The 21,400-nt window shown below is 53.6% G+C and overlaps 2 protein-coding genes across 2 annotated transcripts; one reads left to right on the forward strand and one right to left on the reverse strand.

The window, feature by feature from the left end:
• Positions 1-402: 402 nt before the first annotated feature.
• TGME49_213620 (ABC1 family protein) lies at positions 403-10,075 on the forward strand. Its single transcript, XM_018779612.1, has 2 exons — positions 403-744; positions 918-10,075. The coding sequence occupies exon 2, from the start codon at positions 2,081-2,083 to the stop codon at positions 7,832-7,834; it is 5,754 nt and encodes a 1,917-aa protein (XP_018637896.1). The 5' UTR covers positions 403-744; positions 918-2,080; the 3' UTR covers positions 7,835-10,075.
• On the reverse strand, positions 9,175-19,325 carry TGME49_213635 (hypothetical protein; the record flags this gene model as incomplete). The annotated part of the gene is made up of 1 exon (XM_018779613.1): positions 9,175-19,325. One exon carries the CDS (start codon positions 19,323-19,325, stop codon positions 10,293-10,295), a length of 9,033 nt encoding a protein of 3,010 aa, XP_018637897.1. The 3' UTR covers positions 9,175-10,292.
• Positions 19,326-21,400: the final 2,075 nt, after the last annotated feature.

Raw genomic sequence — 21,400 nt, forward strand, 5'->3', positions numbered from 1 at the left:
TGAATTGCCCCTGTTTCATAGACACACGGCGTTGTAATGCAGCAACATTGTTTGGCGCAATGTTGTGGCTCCCCTTAAGTCTGCGCCCTATCAAGAAAGGGAGAGGCTAGTTACAGATTTTGACACTGTCAAGCCTCAGCTCTAAACTCCACGACGGTCTTTGGGTTTTCTCGCTAGGTGCAGTATCGGTACCACGTCTCTAACAAGCTGGTTGTATACAAAGGCGTTGCAGATTTAAGTGGTCCTCGCGGGAGAATGATAAACCACAAATGGAGACTCGAAAAGGGTCATGCCTTGTCACCAAATCAGTGGTTTCTAATCGCGAGCCAAATGTTCTGATACGGGAGAGTCAATAGCTTAATATGAGCCGGGGGAGGCCTTCAATATCTTCTCAATGTTGTCCTCATGCTCATGACAAAATTGTAGAATAACAACCCAAATGTTTGCAAGGACAACGGCAAACCTTGGATCGATCGAGTGGGTAATTGACACTGACTCGGAAGCGTTGTCTAAACGGAGGAGAGGCAATGAAGGGACGCACCCAGTCTATTTGGTAGGGAAGGAAGAACGCTTGACAACAAACGACTGACGGAGCACACAACTTACATGCATCATCAATGTCGACTGATTTTGCCGTGCTGCAGGGGCACGCTGCTCGGGTGAATCGCAATGGAGCATCCCCCTAAAGACATGAGCGGAAATAATCCTTCACTTAGTAGTAATACATGCAACCGCTAAGCTCTTGTGAGCCGCCCTCTTATTCAACGAAGTACATGCTTGGCAATTCCTTTTTTTAACACAACTGGTCAGAACACACAGCAAGCACGCGCTGCTTACTCACTGCGCTTAGGGCAGCAGAACTACCGGCGACTGCATCGCATTGTCCATTTTGACTTGTCCGTTTGTTGTTTTACCAGGAAGACGAAATGACAGACGATTATCCAAGATTGCTTCTCCTGCCTCTCGGCCTCTGCTGCTCACTTTGTGGATGTGGACCGCAGGAACTCCCGCTAAAGGACATGTGCTTCTTGACAAGCCGCGTCGTGTCTCGCTTTTTGCTCGCATGCGCTCAGTGGCTCGGACCACGCCTTTAACCTGTTACGGCTTGGCACTTTGAGAGCCCCACACACCTCTTTCTATTAATAATACGGTCTCCATCAGCTTTCGCCATTCCCCTTCCTTTGTAATGAATACCTTGTCCTTTGCTTCCGCTAATACTCTGTCGGGAAAGTCCATGAAGATACAACGGTTAGCGGTCGCAAGTGAGGCGGTTTCGAAGAGAGAGACTCGTTAAACGGCCGAAAGCAACAGTAAACTTTGTCTGGAAACGGTTGAAAGCTTGGAGCTGTGTTATTGACTCTGTCAGTAGCCGTATTTTTGTGCAGGGACTGAAGGCGTGCAGCTTTTATGACAATTAGATTCGAAACAAGAGGCGTAGGAAAGATTGTTGTGAAGGCAAAACGGGCCTCTCTCCGTCTGCATTCACCAGTCCACGAATATCCCTTATGTGGCCTACAATTTCTATCTTGTTGAGGTTATGTACTACATTGGTGCCCTGCCTGTCCGTCACAGCCCATCGGTGTTCCGACCTTACAGTCTGGTATCGTTCGTATGGCGCCTTTCAGCTCCATGAAAGCCAACCCATGTCCATCTATGTTGTACTTAGGATCCACCAGTGTTGAGTTTGCGTGCTGCTGTCTGCTGCTCGCTGTGCATCCGCGTATCTCCATTTATTTTCTCGCTTCTACGTCGGCCGGCCTGCACGTCGCCTGCGTTTTCTGCGAGCCACGCTGCATCAGTGCCCTGGGAAACTGTTCTTCCGAACTCCGTCGGATGGTTTGGCATATATGGGTCCTTTTGTTATTCGTCCCTCTCTGATTTCCGAAAGAGACCGGGGGATAGCAACCATGATGTCGCGCGTTCCTTTCCACTCTCCTCTCTTTGTCCTTCTTCAGGCGCTCATCGAAGCCAGAAAACCCTCGTAGATGCCTCATATTGCTCGCGTCCTTTTCGTTCCTTTGTAGAGAGTGGACGTGGTCTGTGCCTTTAATTCAGACTGTCTTCTCGACAAAAGGCATTCATGCCAGCATTTTCTTGTTGGCGAAGCCGAGACACGCCACATGAGGAAGGTGGGAGAGCGAGAAGTTCCGAAAATACTATGTCGCTGGTTCACAAAATGATGCTTCGGTGTTTCCGGAGAAGACTGTCTGTAGGTCACACCCCAGCCGGTGTCGCTCCGTCACTCCCAGCGAATCAGCCAGAGCGGAGGCATGAAAAGGGTGAAGAATTCACGCGTTTCTTCTCTTTTCCACACACAGTGGGGCTACCACGATGTGCCTGGGACGTTGGCTCGCCACCCTTGGTCTCGTGTCCGTTATTGGAGACCAGTGCATGCACATACATGACTGTGAGACCGAAGCCGCGGAGGAAAGGGAGGACACGCCTGTCTTTCTCGCCATCATCTCGCGTATCGTTTTTTCTTCCGCCCTTTTCGAGAGCGCGCAGTCGCATCGACCCGCAGTCGTCATTCACTGCGGGACAAAGCGACGCAAAGCTACCCCTCCCTTTGTGTCCACCTTCAGCCCTCAGTAAAACGTCGAATGCGCATTCTTCTTCCTCGAGTGGAGACGCGTCGTGGGCAACGGCGCTGGCACTTGCAGTCTGTGGCTGCGCCATACCTGAAGACGACGCGAGAGACGCCGGCGGAGTTCAAGAATTTCCGTTTGTTTTTTCGGAGGGAGAGCTCGAGGAAGATGCTGATCCAGACGACTTCTGGAGAGTATCTGCCGTGATTCAGAGCGAACCTGCGTCTGCGAGGAACGCTCCGGAAGGGTCAGGCCGACCGCGAAGCCCGGCCAGTCTATCGTTCGTCAGTAATGCAACGCCGAGAGACATCACCGGAGGCGAAGCCGAAGAAATGGGGGAGGCAGAAAAAGATGACGTAGAAGACAAGCCGGAGGGAGGAAACAAAGATGAAGCAGAGTGGAAGCAAACTCAGTCAAGAGGTCGCTTCGCTCTTCAGTCCGTGTCGGAACAGTGCTCTTGCCAGCACAGACCACAGTTCGGGGAACATCTCCAGAGAGATGAAGATCCCCGAAGACAACGGGCAGAGACTGTTGTTGGGGGAGGTCACAGCAAAAGGGGCTCTTTACTTGCAAAGCGCGTTTTGCAGGAATATCGGATAGACCGACACGTCGGGCTTGAAAGAGATCCATCGCTGCCAATACATCGACCTCATCAGAACGGACCCCAGCCGGGGACGGAGACACCCACAGGCAACAGAGCAGACCCGTTGGACCAAGCCACGGATCCTCAGAGAGATGCGGCGAATCTGTTTACATCTTTATGCGTTCGTCCCTGCGTGATGGCACTGAAGGGTCGCTCCCCTTCCGCGCCTCAGGCTTGGTGGCGACAGCCTCTTGCTTCGTCCTCTCTATCGTCCTCTGCTCCAGCTTTTTGCGAGTCTGCGACCCCGCCGGTTCTTGATCGTGACCGAGAGCATCGAACAACGGCGTCGCTTGCAGACTACGACAGTACTTACACTCCGTCTGCAGGTGGCAATCAGGTTCCCCACTCAAGCAGTTTGGTAGACAGAGACGGCATGTCCAGCGAGGTAATCCAGCCGGAAAAAAACGGCGGGGAACTCGGCGACCGTCGTCCGAAAGAAAGGGAACGGGACAAGCACACTTTGAGTCAGCGTATGACCGACTTGGTGCTTCTTTTCAAGACACCTCTTTTTATGGCGACACCAGAGGATCTGGACATGAGAGAGGGTGAGAAGGGCCCCGCGGGTCTCGGGTCGGTTACGCTGCGAGCTACTCAGGTTTTGACAAGGCAGCTGGAGGAGTTGGCGCAAGTCACGAACCAACTCGTGTCGTGGCTGCGGCCGACATTCCCCGATTCCTGGACGTGCCGAGGGGCCCTTTCCGCGGTCGACGAGAGGAGACCGACAGAGGCAGAAGGCGTCGACTCATACGTGGAGACTGTCTTCCGGACTCGAGCGGCTGTGGTGCGCTTTGTGCGAAGCATGTTTTACCTGATGGTTGCAGCCGCCGACTACAAGCTCACTTTCAGTCGTGTTGACCGGGTGTCCAGACAGCTCATCGCTCTCCGGGAAGAGCGCGAGCGAGTTCGCGAACGTCTCGGAGCACGTGAAACACAAGCCCGTGAGGCGAACACCAGTGTCGCTTCCCTTCGAGGTCTCGCGATTTCCGAAGCGAAGTCCGAAAAAGCACTACTGCAGAAAGCTGGAGGGGATGCGGGACAGTCTGAATTGATTGGGATCAATACCGAGTCCGCACGTGACGCGAGCGGGAGTCTTCTTACAGGTGGTGGTCGCTGCGCTCTCCCCGCCTCTTCCCTCGTCTCGTCCACAGAACAGACTTTGTCTCTTATTTGCGAGACCGAGTCGCAGACGACTCGCCCTGGAGGCGACAGCTCAAATTCGTGGAGTGCTTCGGCGATAAACCCGTACGTCGACGCCTCATCGCATCCACCTCGAGACTCCATGGCGACCCGACTGGGTGAGTTGGCTGCGGAAATTGAGGCTCTTATAAATACGAGAAAGGAACTTCTGTCATGCGTGCACGATCGTTGTGCACGACGTCTGCTTCACGTGTGCCGTTGCCACGGGGGGCTGTACACGAAGCTCGGCCAGTACGTCGCGACGATGACGCACATCATTCCGGCTGCGTACACGGAGCACCTGCGCACGCTTCACGACGACGCAGCACGTACGCCGTGGCCCCTGGTGGCTCGGCTCGTGGCAACGGAACTGGGGGCGCCTATTGAGGATGTTTTTCTCTTTTTCAACCAGGAGGCCGTCGCTGCCGCCTCGCTGGCTCAAGTTCACCACGCACGGCTGCGGGACGGGCGGGAAGTGGCCGTAAAGGTGCAGCGACCGCGCCTGCGCGAGCAGATGCATGGCGACTTGAAAACCGTGGAGATTATGATGCACTTGGTGTCCTGGGCCTTTCCAGACTTCGAGTTTCGATGGTTGCTCCCCGAGTTCCGCCAAAACATGCGCCAGGAAACTGACTTTCGACAGGAAGCATACAACGCGATGCGCCTGCGCTGGCTGTTCAGACACCAAAGTGAGGTGTACGTCCCGTGGGTCGACTGGGAGCGGACTACCGAGCGCGTGATGACCATGGAATTCGTCCGGGGCCTCAAGGTGACGGACACCCCAGAGGCACTCGAGCGCGAACTCGGAGTCAAGCAGGAAGATATTGCTCGGCTGGTCATGCGCGTCTTTGCCGACATGATCTTCGTCCACGGCTTTGTTCACTGCGACCCGCACCCCGGGAACCTCTTCGTGCGGGTGATGCCGGATGACGGAGAAGTGCAGGGTGAAGGAGCCTCCAGTGGGATTACGAGATACCACTCGCCCTCCGCGCGACACTTAGCCGAGTTGCCCTCTATCGCTAGGCAATTTCTTATCATGTCGTCTGTCAAACCCGTGGCTCCTACCGAAAATATGGGTGAGTCCGGCGAGAGAAGGGACCGGGGAAAGAATGGCGAACTAGGTGATGGGGTCTCGGGGGTGCATGCAGTCCAAGGGAAGGATCGACGTCATAAAATGGAACCCAATGAGAGTCACTTTGCGATTGCTCGAGACCAGCACATAAACAGCCAGCTGAGTCCCTGCACCCTTGCCCCAAACGCGAAGAGAGGCCGAAGACGCCTGCAGCTTGTGATCATCGACCACGGGACCTATTGCAGACTGAAACCTTCGTTTCGTTCCGCATACAGCCAACTGTGGAAGGCGCTGCTTCTGAATGACATTGAAGAGGGCAGGAAGGCGTGCCGGGCTCTGGGTGCCCGCCTGGTGGTTTCGCCGGATTGGAAACGAAGCTCGGCTCTCGCTGGAGGAAGGAGCGTCCCGGGAGAAGAGGTCAGCGGCGGACACGAATCCGGACACGCATGCGGAGATCGAGAAGCAAATGTGAGAGTGAAGGACTGGAGCGGTCTCGAAGTAAACCCAGAGAGAGAAAGCAATACAGAATGTTCTGCAGTGGCTAGCAGGAAAGGTGGACCGACCAGAAAGGAGATGCGTGCGTCGCGGACGCACCGCATTTCGTTTGAAGCCTCTGGTATAACTGTAAGGAGCCCGATTTGTGAGATGGGTCTCCCAGGCGACGAGAGCGCCCAAAGCCACTCTGATGCCTCAGGATGCAGTCAAATACATCAGCTGCCCTTTCCTCTGACGAAGGATTATACTGCTCAGCGACGCCCGAGAAAACACAATTACATCACCAATGGAGGTGTCGCTACACCCGGGGTTCCGGACCCCGACGAGGACGCTGCGCTTGACTTGCTGTCCCTGATTCTGACTTACCGGCCACAGACTCGCCTTCTGTACACGGCATTGGGGTCTGCAATTCACGTGGAAGACAGGAAAGCTATGATTACGCAACTGCGTGGGACGTCGTTCTCCGCCGTGAACGCGTTTCTTGAAAGCCTACCTCGAGATCTCCTCTGGGTTCTGCGAATGACCAACATTCTCCGGTCTCTCAACTTACAGCTCGGTGGCTTCACGCGCTCCCGGTTCCTGGCTATGGGCGAAAGCTGCTGCCGGGGTCTCCAACTGTCGAACGAGTTGGTCGACGAAATGGAGGCAGACTGCAGACGGTTCCTGTCCGTGCGCAAGGAGGAAGCAAACGGGAGCTTGGTGCAAACAAGGAGGCGCGCAAGTGCCGAAGTAGGCGGGAACGAGTGGGGGAACGGGAAAGGGGGGAAATGGGCCGCAGAGGCGGGAGCCACGATCCACCAAGCCGAGGAAAACACTGACCTAAGAGAACGGGGAGGATCGACCTTGCCTCGGGCCGCAAGCGAGAAGGCCTCGACGGGAACCAGAGAACTGGTGCTGGGACAGAAAAACGCGGATGGAGAGGCATTCGAGAGAATCGAGGCTGTGGCGCGGACAAGAGGTCGAACGGGGATCGAAACGAAGACACCAACGAGATCCATTGAGGAAGATAGCGGGGGCGAAGGCGCAGGAACGGGGGAAGCAAAGAACGGAGAGAAGCGAGAGGCGCCCAAGAAACCAAGAGCGTTGGACGGAGTTGCTGAGAGTACAACAGAGGGAATTGAAGAGTTAGGAGGGGCCCATTCAGAGTCAGTCCGCCAGCGGTCAGTTCCTAAGTGGTACACCTTACCTGGTGCAGAGAGTCTTAACCTTCCTCTCGCCTCCGACATGCCTTGCTTTGCCCCCACGGGCTCCGTCATGGCAGTGTGTCGAGCGCTGGACATCCTCGTGGGTCCGGTCGTGTGGCTGGCTGAGACACTAAGCGGGCGAAGCCGCCTCGGCGAGGCGAGAGACACGCACAGGGGCGAGAACCCCACGGAAATGGAAACGAGCAAAACTGTGTGGAGGGGACTGAAGGCGACAGTGCACACGAGAAGACGTGAGGCAGGTGAAGACCCCTTAGAGAAAATAGAGTCCCAGATTCTTGAGTGCAATGAAAGACAAGCTCCTACAGGAGACGGAGGAATCCATTCAGAGAAGGATTCATCCGCTTGTTCTCGACCAAATGATTTTCCTCCTCCAGTGGCATTTTCGTCTTTGTCGCCGTGGTCTGCCCGGGTGGCGAGAACTCTTTTGAAGGCTGTTCTCTCGCTGCAGCTGTGGTGGAGTCTCCAGTGTCTGCGGGTTCGACTGTGGCTTGCTGACGCCTTCCTGGCGTTAGCGGTCGCCCAGCTACCCGCTGGCGACGTGACTTTTGAGCAGGCAGGCGGGGCAATATCTTCCGAGTCTGTATGGAACCGCCGTGTCCCCGCACTCCGACAGGACTTGAGCTCGGGAGAGGCGCGACGCTGGTTCAGAACGGAGTAGACAAGGGACAGAGAAAACGCACTCGCAAAAACGTAGGGACGCATCCTGATGAATATATCTCCAGTTCTAAGATTCAGACAGCTAAGTTCTACGCACCTTTACTGGTAATGCCCAGCTAGTTATCTAGGGGCACGCTCGAGGCCGAGTTTTAACTTCGTATTCGCAGTGGCTTGCGATGGAAAGGTTTCGGAAGGTAGCTGAAGTTCACTGAAAAAGAAAAGCAAGGGTGAGGAGAACGTGCAACCCCTGTCGTTGGTGGCAAGCGAAAGGGTAACGAATGAGATGCCACTCCACTCTAACGATAACATCGCTGTGTCACACAAGGCTGCCCTTTTGTCGGTAGTCGGGGCCATGTAAAAACATGCACAATTATTGTAAGGTACCGAGGAGCGCTGAGACTGTCGCGTTGCTCGCAGTGCGTAAACCAGTGTAATGCGTGCACATATCCGCGGATGTAGATGAAGATCCGCGTGGCTACTGGGGGAAGAAGGGACAGCTTGGGAGAAAAGTGACTGTGAGAGGCTCAACGGGATTTTAGCCCTTTGATACTCTGAGAGTGTTGACAGGGACGATGTATAAATTGAGATAATTTGTACAGCTTTTGAACCTACTTGCCGCATCAATTAGCGCTCTTGTACTGGGAGCGACTATATTCGAGACCGGAGTTGTTTTTGTCGGTTTTATTAGGGGATTCGGAGTTGGGTTATCGCTTCAGGTTGTGTCTGTAATCGAAGTTTCACTGTAGTCGCATCGCTTCGTGAACACAATACAGAGTTGAGTTTTCTTCTTAGTAGCGGGATACCAATGTTAGTGTCCTGGTGTTCAAGCAGTTTGTATGCAGATGCTGGTTTTTTAAGTAGACGTGGGATACCGCAGTGCTGAATGCAGTTAACATGATGGCCATGAACAACACAACAGGTCCAAGGCTTGTCAGTCGGTGGCAAGCATTCTGCTGTCGCCTAAGGTCTCACAGTTGATCGTTTTGTCCCATCACCTTGTTTGTATGTATGATTATTTGCAATTTCGTCTGCATGTACATATACATGAGCCTACTCGGCAAGGTCTGCACTGCAACCCGCGAAGCGTCCCGACCGGCGATCCGTTTTCAAGGACGTGCTTCGCCTGTCAACCTCATCTGAGAGAGACAAATTCTGCACTAGGTCAAAGCCTAAGAGGTGCATTCGCTTGGACACATGCTAACGATTGTCTAGGTGTCCATGCCTTTCTGTATCACGGTGGAGGGAGGGACTCGAAATGTGGTCTGTGAATGGGTGATTATTTGGGTACATAATGTGATCTTTTTGATTATTATTGGTAGTACTATTCCACAAGTAGGTCGTCCGTAGTCGACCGACAGGGTGTCCATTTTGCTATAGGATGCATGGCTATTTTATTGAATGACGAATTTATTTGTATTTGTCTGGCAGATGGACATGCATGTTTCGTGAACATACACACTCCAAAGGATTCTGGCCCACTCGCCGGTCAGCCGCTTGTGTGCATGCAAACCTTCAATAGAATGCACAGGGATATTCACTCCAGAAAGAAAAGGTGTTCTCCCAAAGCCCAAACGCTTCCTGTTTTCGTCGGTTCCGCGACTGTTCCACATATTCGTATAGTCAAATGAGGAAAGCGGTGAGCTTCGAAACCGAAGACGGACAGTACGATGACAAACACTCTTTGCCTGTCACCTACGTCATACACACGGGGCTTACAGAGCCACTCCCTCGCTATCATCATTGCTTCCCGAAGCTGGCGGACGCGGCTCCTCTTATTTCTACGTGTTTCGTCTAAACATCGTCCCCTTACACCTGAATCAAAACGTCGTTCAAGAAAGACCCGGAGTACGAAGACCGACGGACATGCACGAGCTAAGGCAAACGACAAAGAAACCAATCTCCACATCAAACAAGGAGAGACATTACTATCCTTGTCCCATCGCCTGACTCTCCTCTGTGATGTGCAGAAGAGTGGCAGACACACACAACGAGACGCTGGCAAAGGTGAACGTACGAAGGGACAAACGCATCGGACGAAACTGGCAGCCATTTCCATGCTATTCGTATGTGAACATATATATATATATATATATATATATATATATATATATATATATATATATATACATCTGCAGGCATAGACATGTAAACATATGCACGATGTATTGGTGAAAGCATTTAGATAAAAATGTATACGCTTACATATATTTGTATATCTGACACCCTTACCTGCTATCTCCACACTACAATATATATATATATATATATATATATATATATGAATACATATATGGACAGAGACAGAGAATATGCTTGCAGGGATGCTTCAAACAGGAACACACAGATACCCACACACTTATGTATAAATACGCGTATACTGATATGACCGTGTTCAGCTAGGCAGATACGAACATGGGCATGGATGCAACGGCAGCGGCGATATAATTAAAATTCACTGTTCACCCAGCCTCGAGCGGGTCCCACGAGTGAACGGTGACACCAGGCGGGCTTGGGAGATATGGCTGAGGAGTGGGACAAGTCGACAGCTGAGCTCTTTCCAGGCTTTCACGTGGCTGCCCGTCGTGGGTACGGGGAGAGAAAGTGGGAGAGAACCCTCTCCAGAACCGCGCTGACACAACAGTCGGCGATTGATCACCAACACCCGGTGATTTCGAGGATGCAACAGAAGGCGCCCACGACGACTCACCTCGACGCGGCGACTCAAATCGACGATTTCGCGAGGAAGTTCTCGCGCGCAGGAGGCGGACCGGGCGCACACGACGAAAATAGGGCGATGGGGAAACCGACTGCCAAGACCGCTGACCCGCTGGAATGCGGAAAACGCTGGGATGGATGTCCTCCCCTCTTTCTAGACTGGCAAAAGCAGCATGCAAAGAGCTTCTGGCGTTGGGAGAAGTCCGAGAGCTGAAAGTGGACAAACGCGGCGAAGAGGAGGATAAAAATGTACCAGTGGAGGGCAGAAATGGCAAGGACTCAACCGCAGGGTCTGACTGTGGGGCACTTTCAGGTATGCCGTCAGCCGTCTTAGCAGGGGGAGAATTCCCCCTCGCTTCGGCACCTGATACAGACGCAGCAAAGAGGCGTCCTTCGACTTCTTCTCTGAACCGCTCGTGCGCTACTTGCCTCGTCCACGCTGTTCGTCGGCCACTCATCGGCGACCTCGGTAGGAAAGGTAGACTTTCGGAGGGCGACCGAGACGGAACTGACGAAGACGGGGCGGTTAGGCTGGCGATGCTCGAGACCCTGAGGCTTGGCCGAGACCCTTGCTGCGGAGAGCGACCTCGGCGGGTACGCAGAAAATACTCCGGCACAGGCGTGGAAGGCGTGGTCAGCCCGATGGCAGCCATATGAAAATTTTCCACGTCGTCTGCGGGCAATGGCGACTCGGCCGGGAAGTGCGGAGCCCACGTGGAGGTCTGGCGGGGCTGAGGTCGATGATCAAAAACTTCAGGAGCCTGAACCTGCCCCGAAAGACGCGGAAAACGCGAGGTAGCCGCAGGAGACGCAGAACGAGAGGCGAAAATAGGAGAGCTGGGGGGTAGCTGGGGCACCGTTGCACGCCTGTTTGGGGTGAGTGTCGAATCCAGGGAACGAACGTTTCCACTGCAGTTTATGCCGGATTGTGGGTTAGGGCGGAACACATCGAACGCTGATGGCAGCAAGAGGGTCCTGCCACGCTCGACAGACGAACCTGAGGATGGCCGTGACGCGTCGCTTCGTCGCTGTTCTCCGGCAGGACGGGAGAGGAGAATATTGAACGGAGTGGGCGACTGGGCCTGCACGATTGGAAGGTTTCCAGGAGCAAGCTCGTGCTTCAACACATTCCCGTTTTCTGTATGGGATTCTCCGTTTGATCCACGGTTAGCCTCCAGAGACGGCCCCGGAGTTGAACCGTCGGCCCTCTGTCGCGTCACTCTCTTCCTCTCCATGTTTCTGTTTTGACATCCAACATTCCACCTTTCCCCTTCCCGTTTTGGGGGCCCGGCGGCAATCGCCTTTACTCCACCTGTCGACGAAGAATAAGCAATGAAAGAACCGAAGGTGGAAGCTTTGCTTGCTCTCTCTGGGGAGACAGAAGGGGATGCCTCTCGTGTTCGGGCTGTAGGGATAGTGGGACGCGGTCGCGTCCCCTCCCACCGTTGCAACGGAGCGGATACAGGAGAGGCAACACGGATTTGGTTGCCGACCTTTCGCCGGGCTCCGCTTCGACGTCGCCCTGTCGTCCGCCGCCTACACCGTTTCTGAGGCGTCGCTCTTGTATTCTGTTCTGTTGCATCCCTGTCGACAGAAACGGAGTTCACCTGTTCGCCGACACCCCCCGGCTCCATCTCGCCATCGACTTCGTTGGGCTCTGCCTCAGAGGGTGTGAGGAACACACCCCGATTGAGAACGTCTCCCGGGGACACTAGATCTTCTAATGCTTGGCAAAGTCGCCAAGACGGTCGCCGGGGGCGCAGGCTTCTTCTGCTTCCAGGTTCCTTTCCTCTTCCTCCTTCTAACGCCTCGCGTTCTTCTTCCTCGCTCCGGGCTCGCAGAAGTGCAAGCAGAGCTGGCCTCGCGCGAAGCCCTTCTTCATCCGCGAAAGCTCCAGCTTCTACACGTTGTCCTTGCTCTACTGGGAAGTCGTCCTTTGTCCCCGAATCAGCCACTATGTCCTCGCCATACCGATCTGCTGTCGGCTCTTTGGCTGAATTCTCGTTTCTCGATTGTTGCGTCCCACTTCGCAGCTCGTCTTTCCTGTCCTCTGTCTTTTCCGGCTTCTCGTTGTCCTCTGCATTTATCGTTGCAAGTCTTGCATCTCCTCCAGGGACGAGCAAATGAGGAGGCACACCACCTTCAGCTGTGGCTCTTTGGTTTGAAAGGAGACTCGCCTGCATATTTGCGCGAAGATGTGTCTCCTGTATTGTCCGTTCTTGGTCTATTCCAATTTGTGTCGTTGTCGCGAAAGCCCCAGCAGATGATGTAGCGGATGGAGAAGCAAAAAGTGCAGCAGATGCCACCGAGACACAAAGCGACAACGACACGGATGGGTCCATCTGCATCCGGCGTCGAATTCGGCGGTCTGGCGTTGAACGACAAGGGCTGGTCAGGCGTCTTCTTCTCCCTCTTGCAGGCTGATGCGCCCCCGTCGTTTTGTGAGGAATGAAGACAGGCTTTTCCAATGTATCAGCACTGTCTTGTGGAGTTTTCTGTTTCCTGCGTTCCCGCCTCCCACGTGCTTTTTGCGGAGTCTTCGGAGCAACAGTATTCCCCGTTTGGCCTGGCGACGGCAAGTTTGCGAAGCCTGTCTTTGCGCCTTCGTCTCCCCGTTCATGTTCGTTCCATGACTGTTGCTCGCTTTTGGGTTCATCACCAACTTGCTTGGATGGGTGTTCTGCAGCTCCGGCGGTTCTGTCAGGAGAAGCACTCTCTTGCTCTTTCAGCTCTCCTCGTTCTCGTTCACGTTTTGCGTCCTGACTTCCTACCTGCGCTAGGAGTTGTGAAGCTCTGTCAATTCTGTCAGCAGAAGCATTATCTAGCGTGTTCATCATTTCACGTTCTTGTGCTCTTCGCCTTGCGTTACGCGTCTGAGGCCGATGGCCTGCTTCTGCTGTAGAGGTGCCAGGCGAACAGCCAGCGTCGTTTTGCGCGATCTCTTCCTTCCGTTGATCCTCACTCTCACCGGCTGTTCCTCGCCCATCACTCTGCTTATTTTCTCTTCCTTTTGCCCGTGCACCCTGCCTGTCGCGGTTAGGCGGCTTCTTTGCTGTTGGCTTAGATGCGCTTTTGGCTGTCTGTCCATCTCTTGGAGACTTCCGCACTGGACGATTCTTGCCGCCATCTGCCTTCTCAGATTCATTGCTCGTCTCGCAGAGGGGGCGTTTTCGTCGGGTTCTTCCTTCACTCCTGTTATCTTGCACGTCCTTCGGCGATTTCGCAGTTGCATGTTGTTTCTTTTTGCTTGGGCTTGAGTCTGTCTTCTCTGCTTCTTTCGACTCACCCTCGCGTTTTTTCGGGTGTTTCTCTTCACTCGCCAATGATCGGCCATGTTTGTGTGCATTCGCCCCTTCATTCTCACTACTGTCTTGTCGCCGCAAATCGGGAAGCTCTGAATGCCGACGAGCATTGCGCGACAGTGCTGCGAAAACTTGAGGCTCCCTATCGGGAACGGTATGATCGCTGGCGTTTTGACAGTTCCCGTCAGCTGATCCCTCTTCATTGCCTGCTTCCTCTGCCTCTCCTGCTCCTGCTCTGTCAGCATCCGTGGTAAGAGTGGTATCTTGCTCACGGTCGTTGTCAACGCATACAGCAGCCGCGAAGAGCGCTATCGTCTGATGCCGCGGTGGAAGCAGAGGGGAACGGGCCGATGTAATAAACACCCAATGTCGGTGATATGACAGCAGCGTAGACCGTCGAGTTCTGTTCACAGTCCACATGTTCAGAGTGTCTTTATATGTTCTTCTCAGCTGCCGATCAACTGGAGAATACTCATGTTTCGGGAGCAATGAAGCCAAGCATTCTTGTCCACAACCGTGGCGGTTGTCGATTACCGTCACGGCTTTACTATCGGTTGGCCCAGCTGGCTTCAGAGAGGGAGAACACCTCCGGACATCTCGAGAATCTGCCGAGTCTCCGCATGAGTTCCGATGCTGAGCGTTGGCGGTGACTTCAGCGGCAACACAGGAAACCGAAGTAACCTCTCCACCATTTCGTCGTTTGGCTAACGGGTGGCTCCTGGGTATGCCCGCGAAAGGACTACGAGAATGGGGCCCGAATAATGTGAGGTCAAACAGCGAATTTGCTAGCTGGTATCCGCCGGAATCCAGGGTGGGGTCTGGTAGGTAAAGAGTGGTAAACGAAGAAACAGAGATGGAACAAGAAGCGACAATAGAGGCGGAAGCCTCGATAGAAGGAGAGACCCCTACAGGGGGAGCATTAAAAGAAGATATCAAAACGACTCTTTGGATGCTCCCTCGAGCTACCGCAGTCCGACGATTTCCGTCGCATGACTCGATAATGCTTTCGGTCGCGCTCTCGTGCCCGTCTCCGCTACCGCTGTCCACTTGCTTGAACAAATACATACCGCTTTCCTTCGTGTCGCGTGATTGAGCCTCCTCGCTGAGTCCTCCATGCGTACTATCTACAAAAGGTTCCACGCCCGTTAATGCATGTTGACTCGCACCCCATGATAACCAAGCTTGCTCGTGCCCACCTGGAGTAAGTAAGACAAGGATCTGGCCTTGACGGGAGTGACTCCGTCGACAGGTAACTCGTTGCGAAAGTTCCTCTCTTGCATCAGGTTCCTCTGTTCCTCCACATTTTTCTCCCCTTCTACTCTGGTCTGCAAATGACTCTTGGATCTTCAAAGCACAGAACCGCTTTCCCACGCCTTGGCGTAGGCATGCAGTCGTCTCGTCTGATTGATAGGCGTTCCCACTTTGTCGAAGGCACGGAGCGCCCACATCACATCGGATTTCGTCTGGAGGAAGGGTGGGAAATGCAGAGGAAACGGAGTCCTCCTCGTTTAACTCCTTACGCCCCTCGGGCGATAAATCGCACCCCTCTTCTCGCGTGCTGTCACCCGCCCTTGGGCTCTCGCCCTCATATAATGATGGAGCAGATCGTCTTCTCTTTCTCAACAGAAGAGAGTCACAAAACACCGAGCTAATTAGACGTGATGAAACACAGGCAGAAGATGTGGGCGCGCAGATTCCCTCCTTAGTCGTTACACCCGCACTGAGGGAATGAAAAAGCAAACCGTCTCGTTCACCGGAAAGGAGTTCTCGCACGACAATTAAGCCGGGGCACACGGCCAGCCTCCGTCTTGTGGCGGGAAGCCGGATCCATCGCTTGATTACGAAGCAAGAAGCAAGCACAAAGCACGAATTAAACTGGGACGTTGGTGAGGGCCAGGCTGCCACAGAAGGAATGCGGAGTGAAGATGGCAGCAGAGAAAAGACGATTGGGAAGAACAACCGAGAAGGGAAACTCTGAGAAGAAGTCGGCAAGGACAGAATGCGGGGCGACAGAGACAGATCCATCGAAGTTGTCGAACAGACAGTGTCGCGAACGAAGGCGCCTCGGCAGGGGGCAAACCCGCTGTTGCGAAAGCGATCCACTCCGGTTTGCCGTTCCAGCACATAGTAGGACGATCTGGAAGCGCTGCCTGTGCAAAGGGTCAGCCGAGAGGAAACAACGTCTCCTTCAGTTCGTCTCTCTTCGAGTTCTGCGTCTCCCCTCTTTTCCGACAGAGGGTCGCAGTAAATGCAACACGTGTCCCATGAGGAGTCACCGCCTGCCGTGAAAACAGGTTCGGTCGCCGGGTCATAATCTTCTCGCTTCTCTGTTATGTTCAGCCCGACGTGCGAGGAAGAAGCGAATTGACGTGTTATCTCCATAGTCCAACGCAAAAAGATGGTGGAGGCTGCGTTGCCACTCTCGCGACTATACTGCTGCCTCCCTGACGTTGAGGTCGACGGGCTGCCTCTCGAGACTGACAGACTGCCGGTGCCCCCTTCGGCTTCGTGAACAGTCGAGTTTGCCACGAACGCTCCGTGGATGCCGCGGGCTAGTAGATCAGCTGTTTCGCCATGGTCATAACAGGAGGAGGAAAGTGATTCTATTTGTGGACTTTGTCTCTCCAACGGAATGCCCTTATCGTCATCGGGGTCCGACCAAAATGCTGTAGATGCGGACATGCCAGGTTCGGTTTTTCCTAAAGTCGAATGAAGTCCCGTTTTATAGTTCGGTGATAGCGAAAAAGCACGCAGTGGCGCGGCCCTTTTATGGTTCTCTCCCCGGCTCACAACGATGGCTGCTTCGTGAGCATACCCTGTTCGTTCGAATTCCGAAAAGAACGGACACCATTCACGATTGTCTTTGCAGTTATGTGCAGCACGTAGACCCCATCCCATTACCACAGCTACCATCTCCGATTCCTCTTGAGATGCATAACCTGCTCTGAGGCTTTGTCCGCCATGTCTGGGGTTCCCGCCGGCTCCTTCGCTCAGTACCGGATGTGTCCTCAGCGCACTAAAAAATGCGGTAGCATGCAAATGATCTGACGGCTGCACCGCCAGCGGTTCCTCGTCTTCGTTGCCTATGCCTAACGGGGTCTCCCCGGCATCAGTGCCAGATAGCGAACAGCCACTGAAACCTCCCGTGCTTCGGCGAGAGACAGATTCATCCTGAACTGAGGCGAGCCGGAGATCATGCTGGTTCTTGTGTTCTTTGTCTTCAGCCATAGCGTTTGCTCCCGCAATCCCATCCGTGTCGTTCTCAGGAAATGCATCGGGCACTCGGGGAGGCTTAGGACACAAGGAAGGAGCAGATAAAGGCTGGTGAGTAGCACGAAACGAATAAGGAACCCACAGATGTTCCGAGCTCGAAGAGATATCCACTGGAGGTCTGTTGATTAAGGTGCAGTCGTCAAAATGCGTTTCCAAGAGCGAGGACGTCGTGTGTGAAAACGCACTTCTATTTAGAAGCCATGACGTCTGACGCTCATGGTATGTTGACATCGGCAAGCGTGGTGAATTTCTATTATACACGTCTTCTTTTACAGCCTCCTCCTTCACCATTGTTTTGTCTCTCACGTTATTCGTACATTCTGAGTAAGAAGAGGCATACTCCCCTGTGTCTGATCCCTTCAGGTTAAAATCAAAATACTCATTGGAAGCACTTGCCGTTGGGGTCGACGAGCCGGGAGTAGCTCTGCCTGAAGCGGCGAAGGCACCATGCGTTTCCTCACTTTCCTCGAATGTACAACTATTTTCCAAGCGGCTATCTTGCGTAGTCAAAACAGAAACAGCTATTTGGTCGCTGTCCTTGGCACCGTTACCGGACGCCAAATGGCCAGAAGGGGATGGCGGGAACGATGACGCTTCGGATCCGCTCACGTTGCTTCCATTCACACGTTGTACTTCTACTTCGTCGTGTTGTGCAGTGCTCCCATGCAGCATCTGTTGATGCCTGTTTTGCTCCTGTCCTTGTCGTTCGATTGCATTCCTCTGCCTCGTGGCCGTAGTCTGTAGCACACCCAGCTGCCGCCCGGCATGACTGGTTTCTGTTGGAGTTGCCAGACTGCAGCTACCGCCTTCGCGATCTGTTCCTTGTCCGGCGTGTCCAGTATTTCCTGTGCCTTGCCTGTGTCCAATGTCGCATTGGTCTTCCTCTTCCACTCCTCGGTACACCCACCGAAATTCCCCTGCTGTCTTCATTCCCTGGAGGTCACCTCCCCTTTGTGGTATGTTGTAACCGAGTAATGGTGAATGGTTGCTAGCACTCGATGTGGGCGTCGCGTTCCGATCAGATGAGGAAGCCGAGGATACCGGTAGAACAGAAAACGCAGACAGAACTCCCGCACATTCATCCTCATGCAAATGACATGGTGTGTCATAGACAGATCTCGTCACTCTGTCGCACGACAATGACAAAGGCTCCTCTTCGGCAATGCTGATGGCAGCATTAGCTACCGCCGTGGCGAGAACCGAACATCCGCCCTTTCCCTGAAGACGAGGCACGAATGCGTTTTTCCTGCTGTCGGTGGTTTGTGGGGCCACGGATCCCGACAGTAATGACGTGCTCATCCCCTCCTGTTGTTCTTCACAGAACATGTTACCACGTGAGAGTGAAGTAGTATCACTCGAGGCGGTATACTGTTGGGTTTGTCTCACAAAAGGGAGACCAGCCTCTGAAGTTGAATGGTCATCTGGTAGGTTAGCAACCCATCGTGTGGGAACGTCCGTTAGTTTCACAAAACTGCAGGGGTCCGTCTCTCTGAAACACGATTTCTGACTCGATGCGAGGACGGGAGTCGTATCAGGCACTGGCAAGATAGTGGAGGAATCCACACGATGAGGAGGAGGCTTAGAGGGAATCGAGCAAGTCAGAGAAGATGAGGGAAGAAGAGAGGAAGAAGTATGAAATCCATGCGAAGAGAGACAAGTGGAACCAGCAGGAAGCGAAGATGCAGATAACATAGGTGAAGAGAAACGAGGCGGAGAGGACCCGGCCTCAGGGCAAGGGGTCGGACAGCCAATATGATGGGCTTGACATGCCGGGTCATCGCCATTTACCTCGTTTCCTCGATTGTAGCCAGATTCTCGGTCTTGCCAATCTGTCGAATAGGACCTAAGTTCACGGGGCCCACTACGTGACGTGTCGGAGCTGGAATCATGCCCATGTGATAGTAAACAAGTCTCCTCACCTCTCACAGGCCACTGATGTTCTTGGCAGCCGAGCAAATGTACATTCTCACTTTGCATTCCAACGCATTTAGCATCTCCAACACCACCTTCCTGGTGCGCGCCCTGTGCCACAATGGGCTCATTGTCCACGTGACCCTGATTACGACAAAGCACAGTAGAAAGTTTTATGGACGCCTGTGTTGAAAGCGCATATTGCTGCCTGATGCGCAGTAAACCCTTTTTACAACTTCCGCTTTCACCAGCCGCATGCAAGGATCCAGTATGGACATCAGGACTGCCCATGCCAGCGAAGATACATCCATCTCGTTATGCCTCATGTCTCTGGGACTCTGCAAGACAGCATTTAGCGTGCTTCCCTAAGTGGCGGGGTTCGTTGCCTACCTCCGCAGACAAAATTGCTCTGTCCCTTCCACCAGAACTGTGCCAGACTTGGTAACCTCCTCTGTGAATAACGGGTTCCCTTGCACGCATGTCCTGGTCAGATCCTCTATTATCGAAAGTGGGTGAAGTGACGAAAAAGGAAGACCCAGCATGCAGGGTCTTGAAAGGCCTGTGCACGGTGTGGCACCCCCGCGATGACGCGCTCCACCAATCTGGGGACTCGCATGACACTGACTCAGACGCGGAAGACGGGGAGACATCATGCGACCAAGGGACGGCTATCTCTGCCAGGAATTCAGGCACGGCTTCATGGCTTGGCGCATTGCTCCTTTCCTCACGAAAAAGACTCTCCTGTATACATGTGAGGGTGTCTGAGGAGAGTGGGTGTTGTTGACAACCAGTACCAGCAGAACGTCTCCAAAGTGATCTACGGTTTCCTGTTCGGATAATCGGTTCTCGAACAAGGAGAAAATCAGAGGAAATGCCTGACGCCTCTGTGTCGCTTTCTGATACAAATGGAGTGGTCGATGAAGGAAAACATGATGTTGGGCAGGAGATCGTTCCAATGCCATCACGGGGTCGATGCGTCGTTGGCCAGTTCCTGTAAGCCACCATGTGACGTTCGGTCAGTTTCCGTTTCGGGGCTACTGCGCCGTGTGGAAAACTCGTGTCAGCCTCAACGTGACTTCGGTTGCCCTGAAAAGGCAAAAGAGCGTGGACATGCTGAGGCTCGTACACTGTCTCTGGCCGGTCACAAAGATGCGAAGAAGACGAAGGCGAGACATGTGCGTCATGCCGAGGCGCCTTGTCGCCATGGCAGCGAATTTCGTTTCTGCGGCAATGCTGAAATCCGCTGTCGCTTTGTGGAGAAGCGACAGCTGGAGGATCTTCGTGGTTCATCGAACAAGCAGAAGACGAAGAACAGTAAAAAGCCGCAGGCCCGCACCTGGTGATGTCCCTGTGGTGAGACACGTGTGTCTGGCAACCAGGACAAACCCCTCGGTTCTGTAAACTCCAGGGGGAGTCAGGAGGATGGCCGTGACCAATGGAAGTTGATGCCGACAAAGCAGGGGACAGACTGGCTGGAGGATGCAAGCTGCGGTGACAGCTTCGACGTGAATTGAGACAAGGTCTTGTTCCAAACCCACGCGCGTTATATATTTCACAATATCCTTGGGCATTCCTGCGTGCAGAGTCTGAGAGGCACCTCGCCTCAATCGCAAGAGATAGAGCTTGGGCTGATCCGTATTTCATGCACGAAAAGCTCTTGTTCGTGGTAGTTCCATTGGCATTCCTAACCACGGCCCTATACGCTCTTCTCTGGTTGTCATAACGAACTCCGAGTGGAAGCCCCTGTTCTGATTGAACGCGTGTGAGAGGCCGGTAAGCATATTCGTCAGTAACGAAAGAAGACGGTACACACCATGAACATGATACAGGAGAGGGTTGGGAAGGTGGCGATCGGTAGCCCTCTAGAGCAGGAGGCGAGTGAAAGCTTGAAGCAGGGGTGTCTGCTTGAGTTTTGGACAAAGATGAGACAATGGGAAGGGCTTGAGCAGCGGATTGTATGCTGAGGCGGTTTGCATGTGGGACGCCGTACGTGATTGAATTGATTTCAGACCGAACAGGTCCACTGTAGGATACCCGTGGATCACAACCTGTACACCCGTCGGGGGATGATGGCTGAGATGACGGATAGAACGACCAGAAATCATCTGAAATATTACCATAAATCTGAACAGGAGACGCACACGACTGCGGCGACTTCCAAACAGGCTGCTGCTGTCGATGGTTATGACAAGGTGGCAGCTCCATGTGTGATCTTTCTTCCTCTCTTCTACCACAACAGATGTGTGCCGGACGTCCGATTTCCGCTGCAGAAGTAAATTGGCACACGTTACCACGTTGCTGGTGGTCTTGAGGAGTCAGCAGTTCGGGAGGCAGGCGTGACCGACCAGAGGAACCAATATGCTGGT

Source organism: Toxoplasma gondii, chromosome V, assembly GCF_000006565.2.
Source record: "Toxoplasma gondii ME49 chromosome V, whole genome shotgun sequence".
Classification (NCBI taxonomy): domain Eukaryota; phylum Apicomplexa; class Conoidasida; order Eucoccidiorida; family Sarcocystidae; genus Toxoplasma; species Toxoplasma gondii.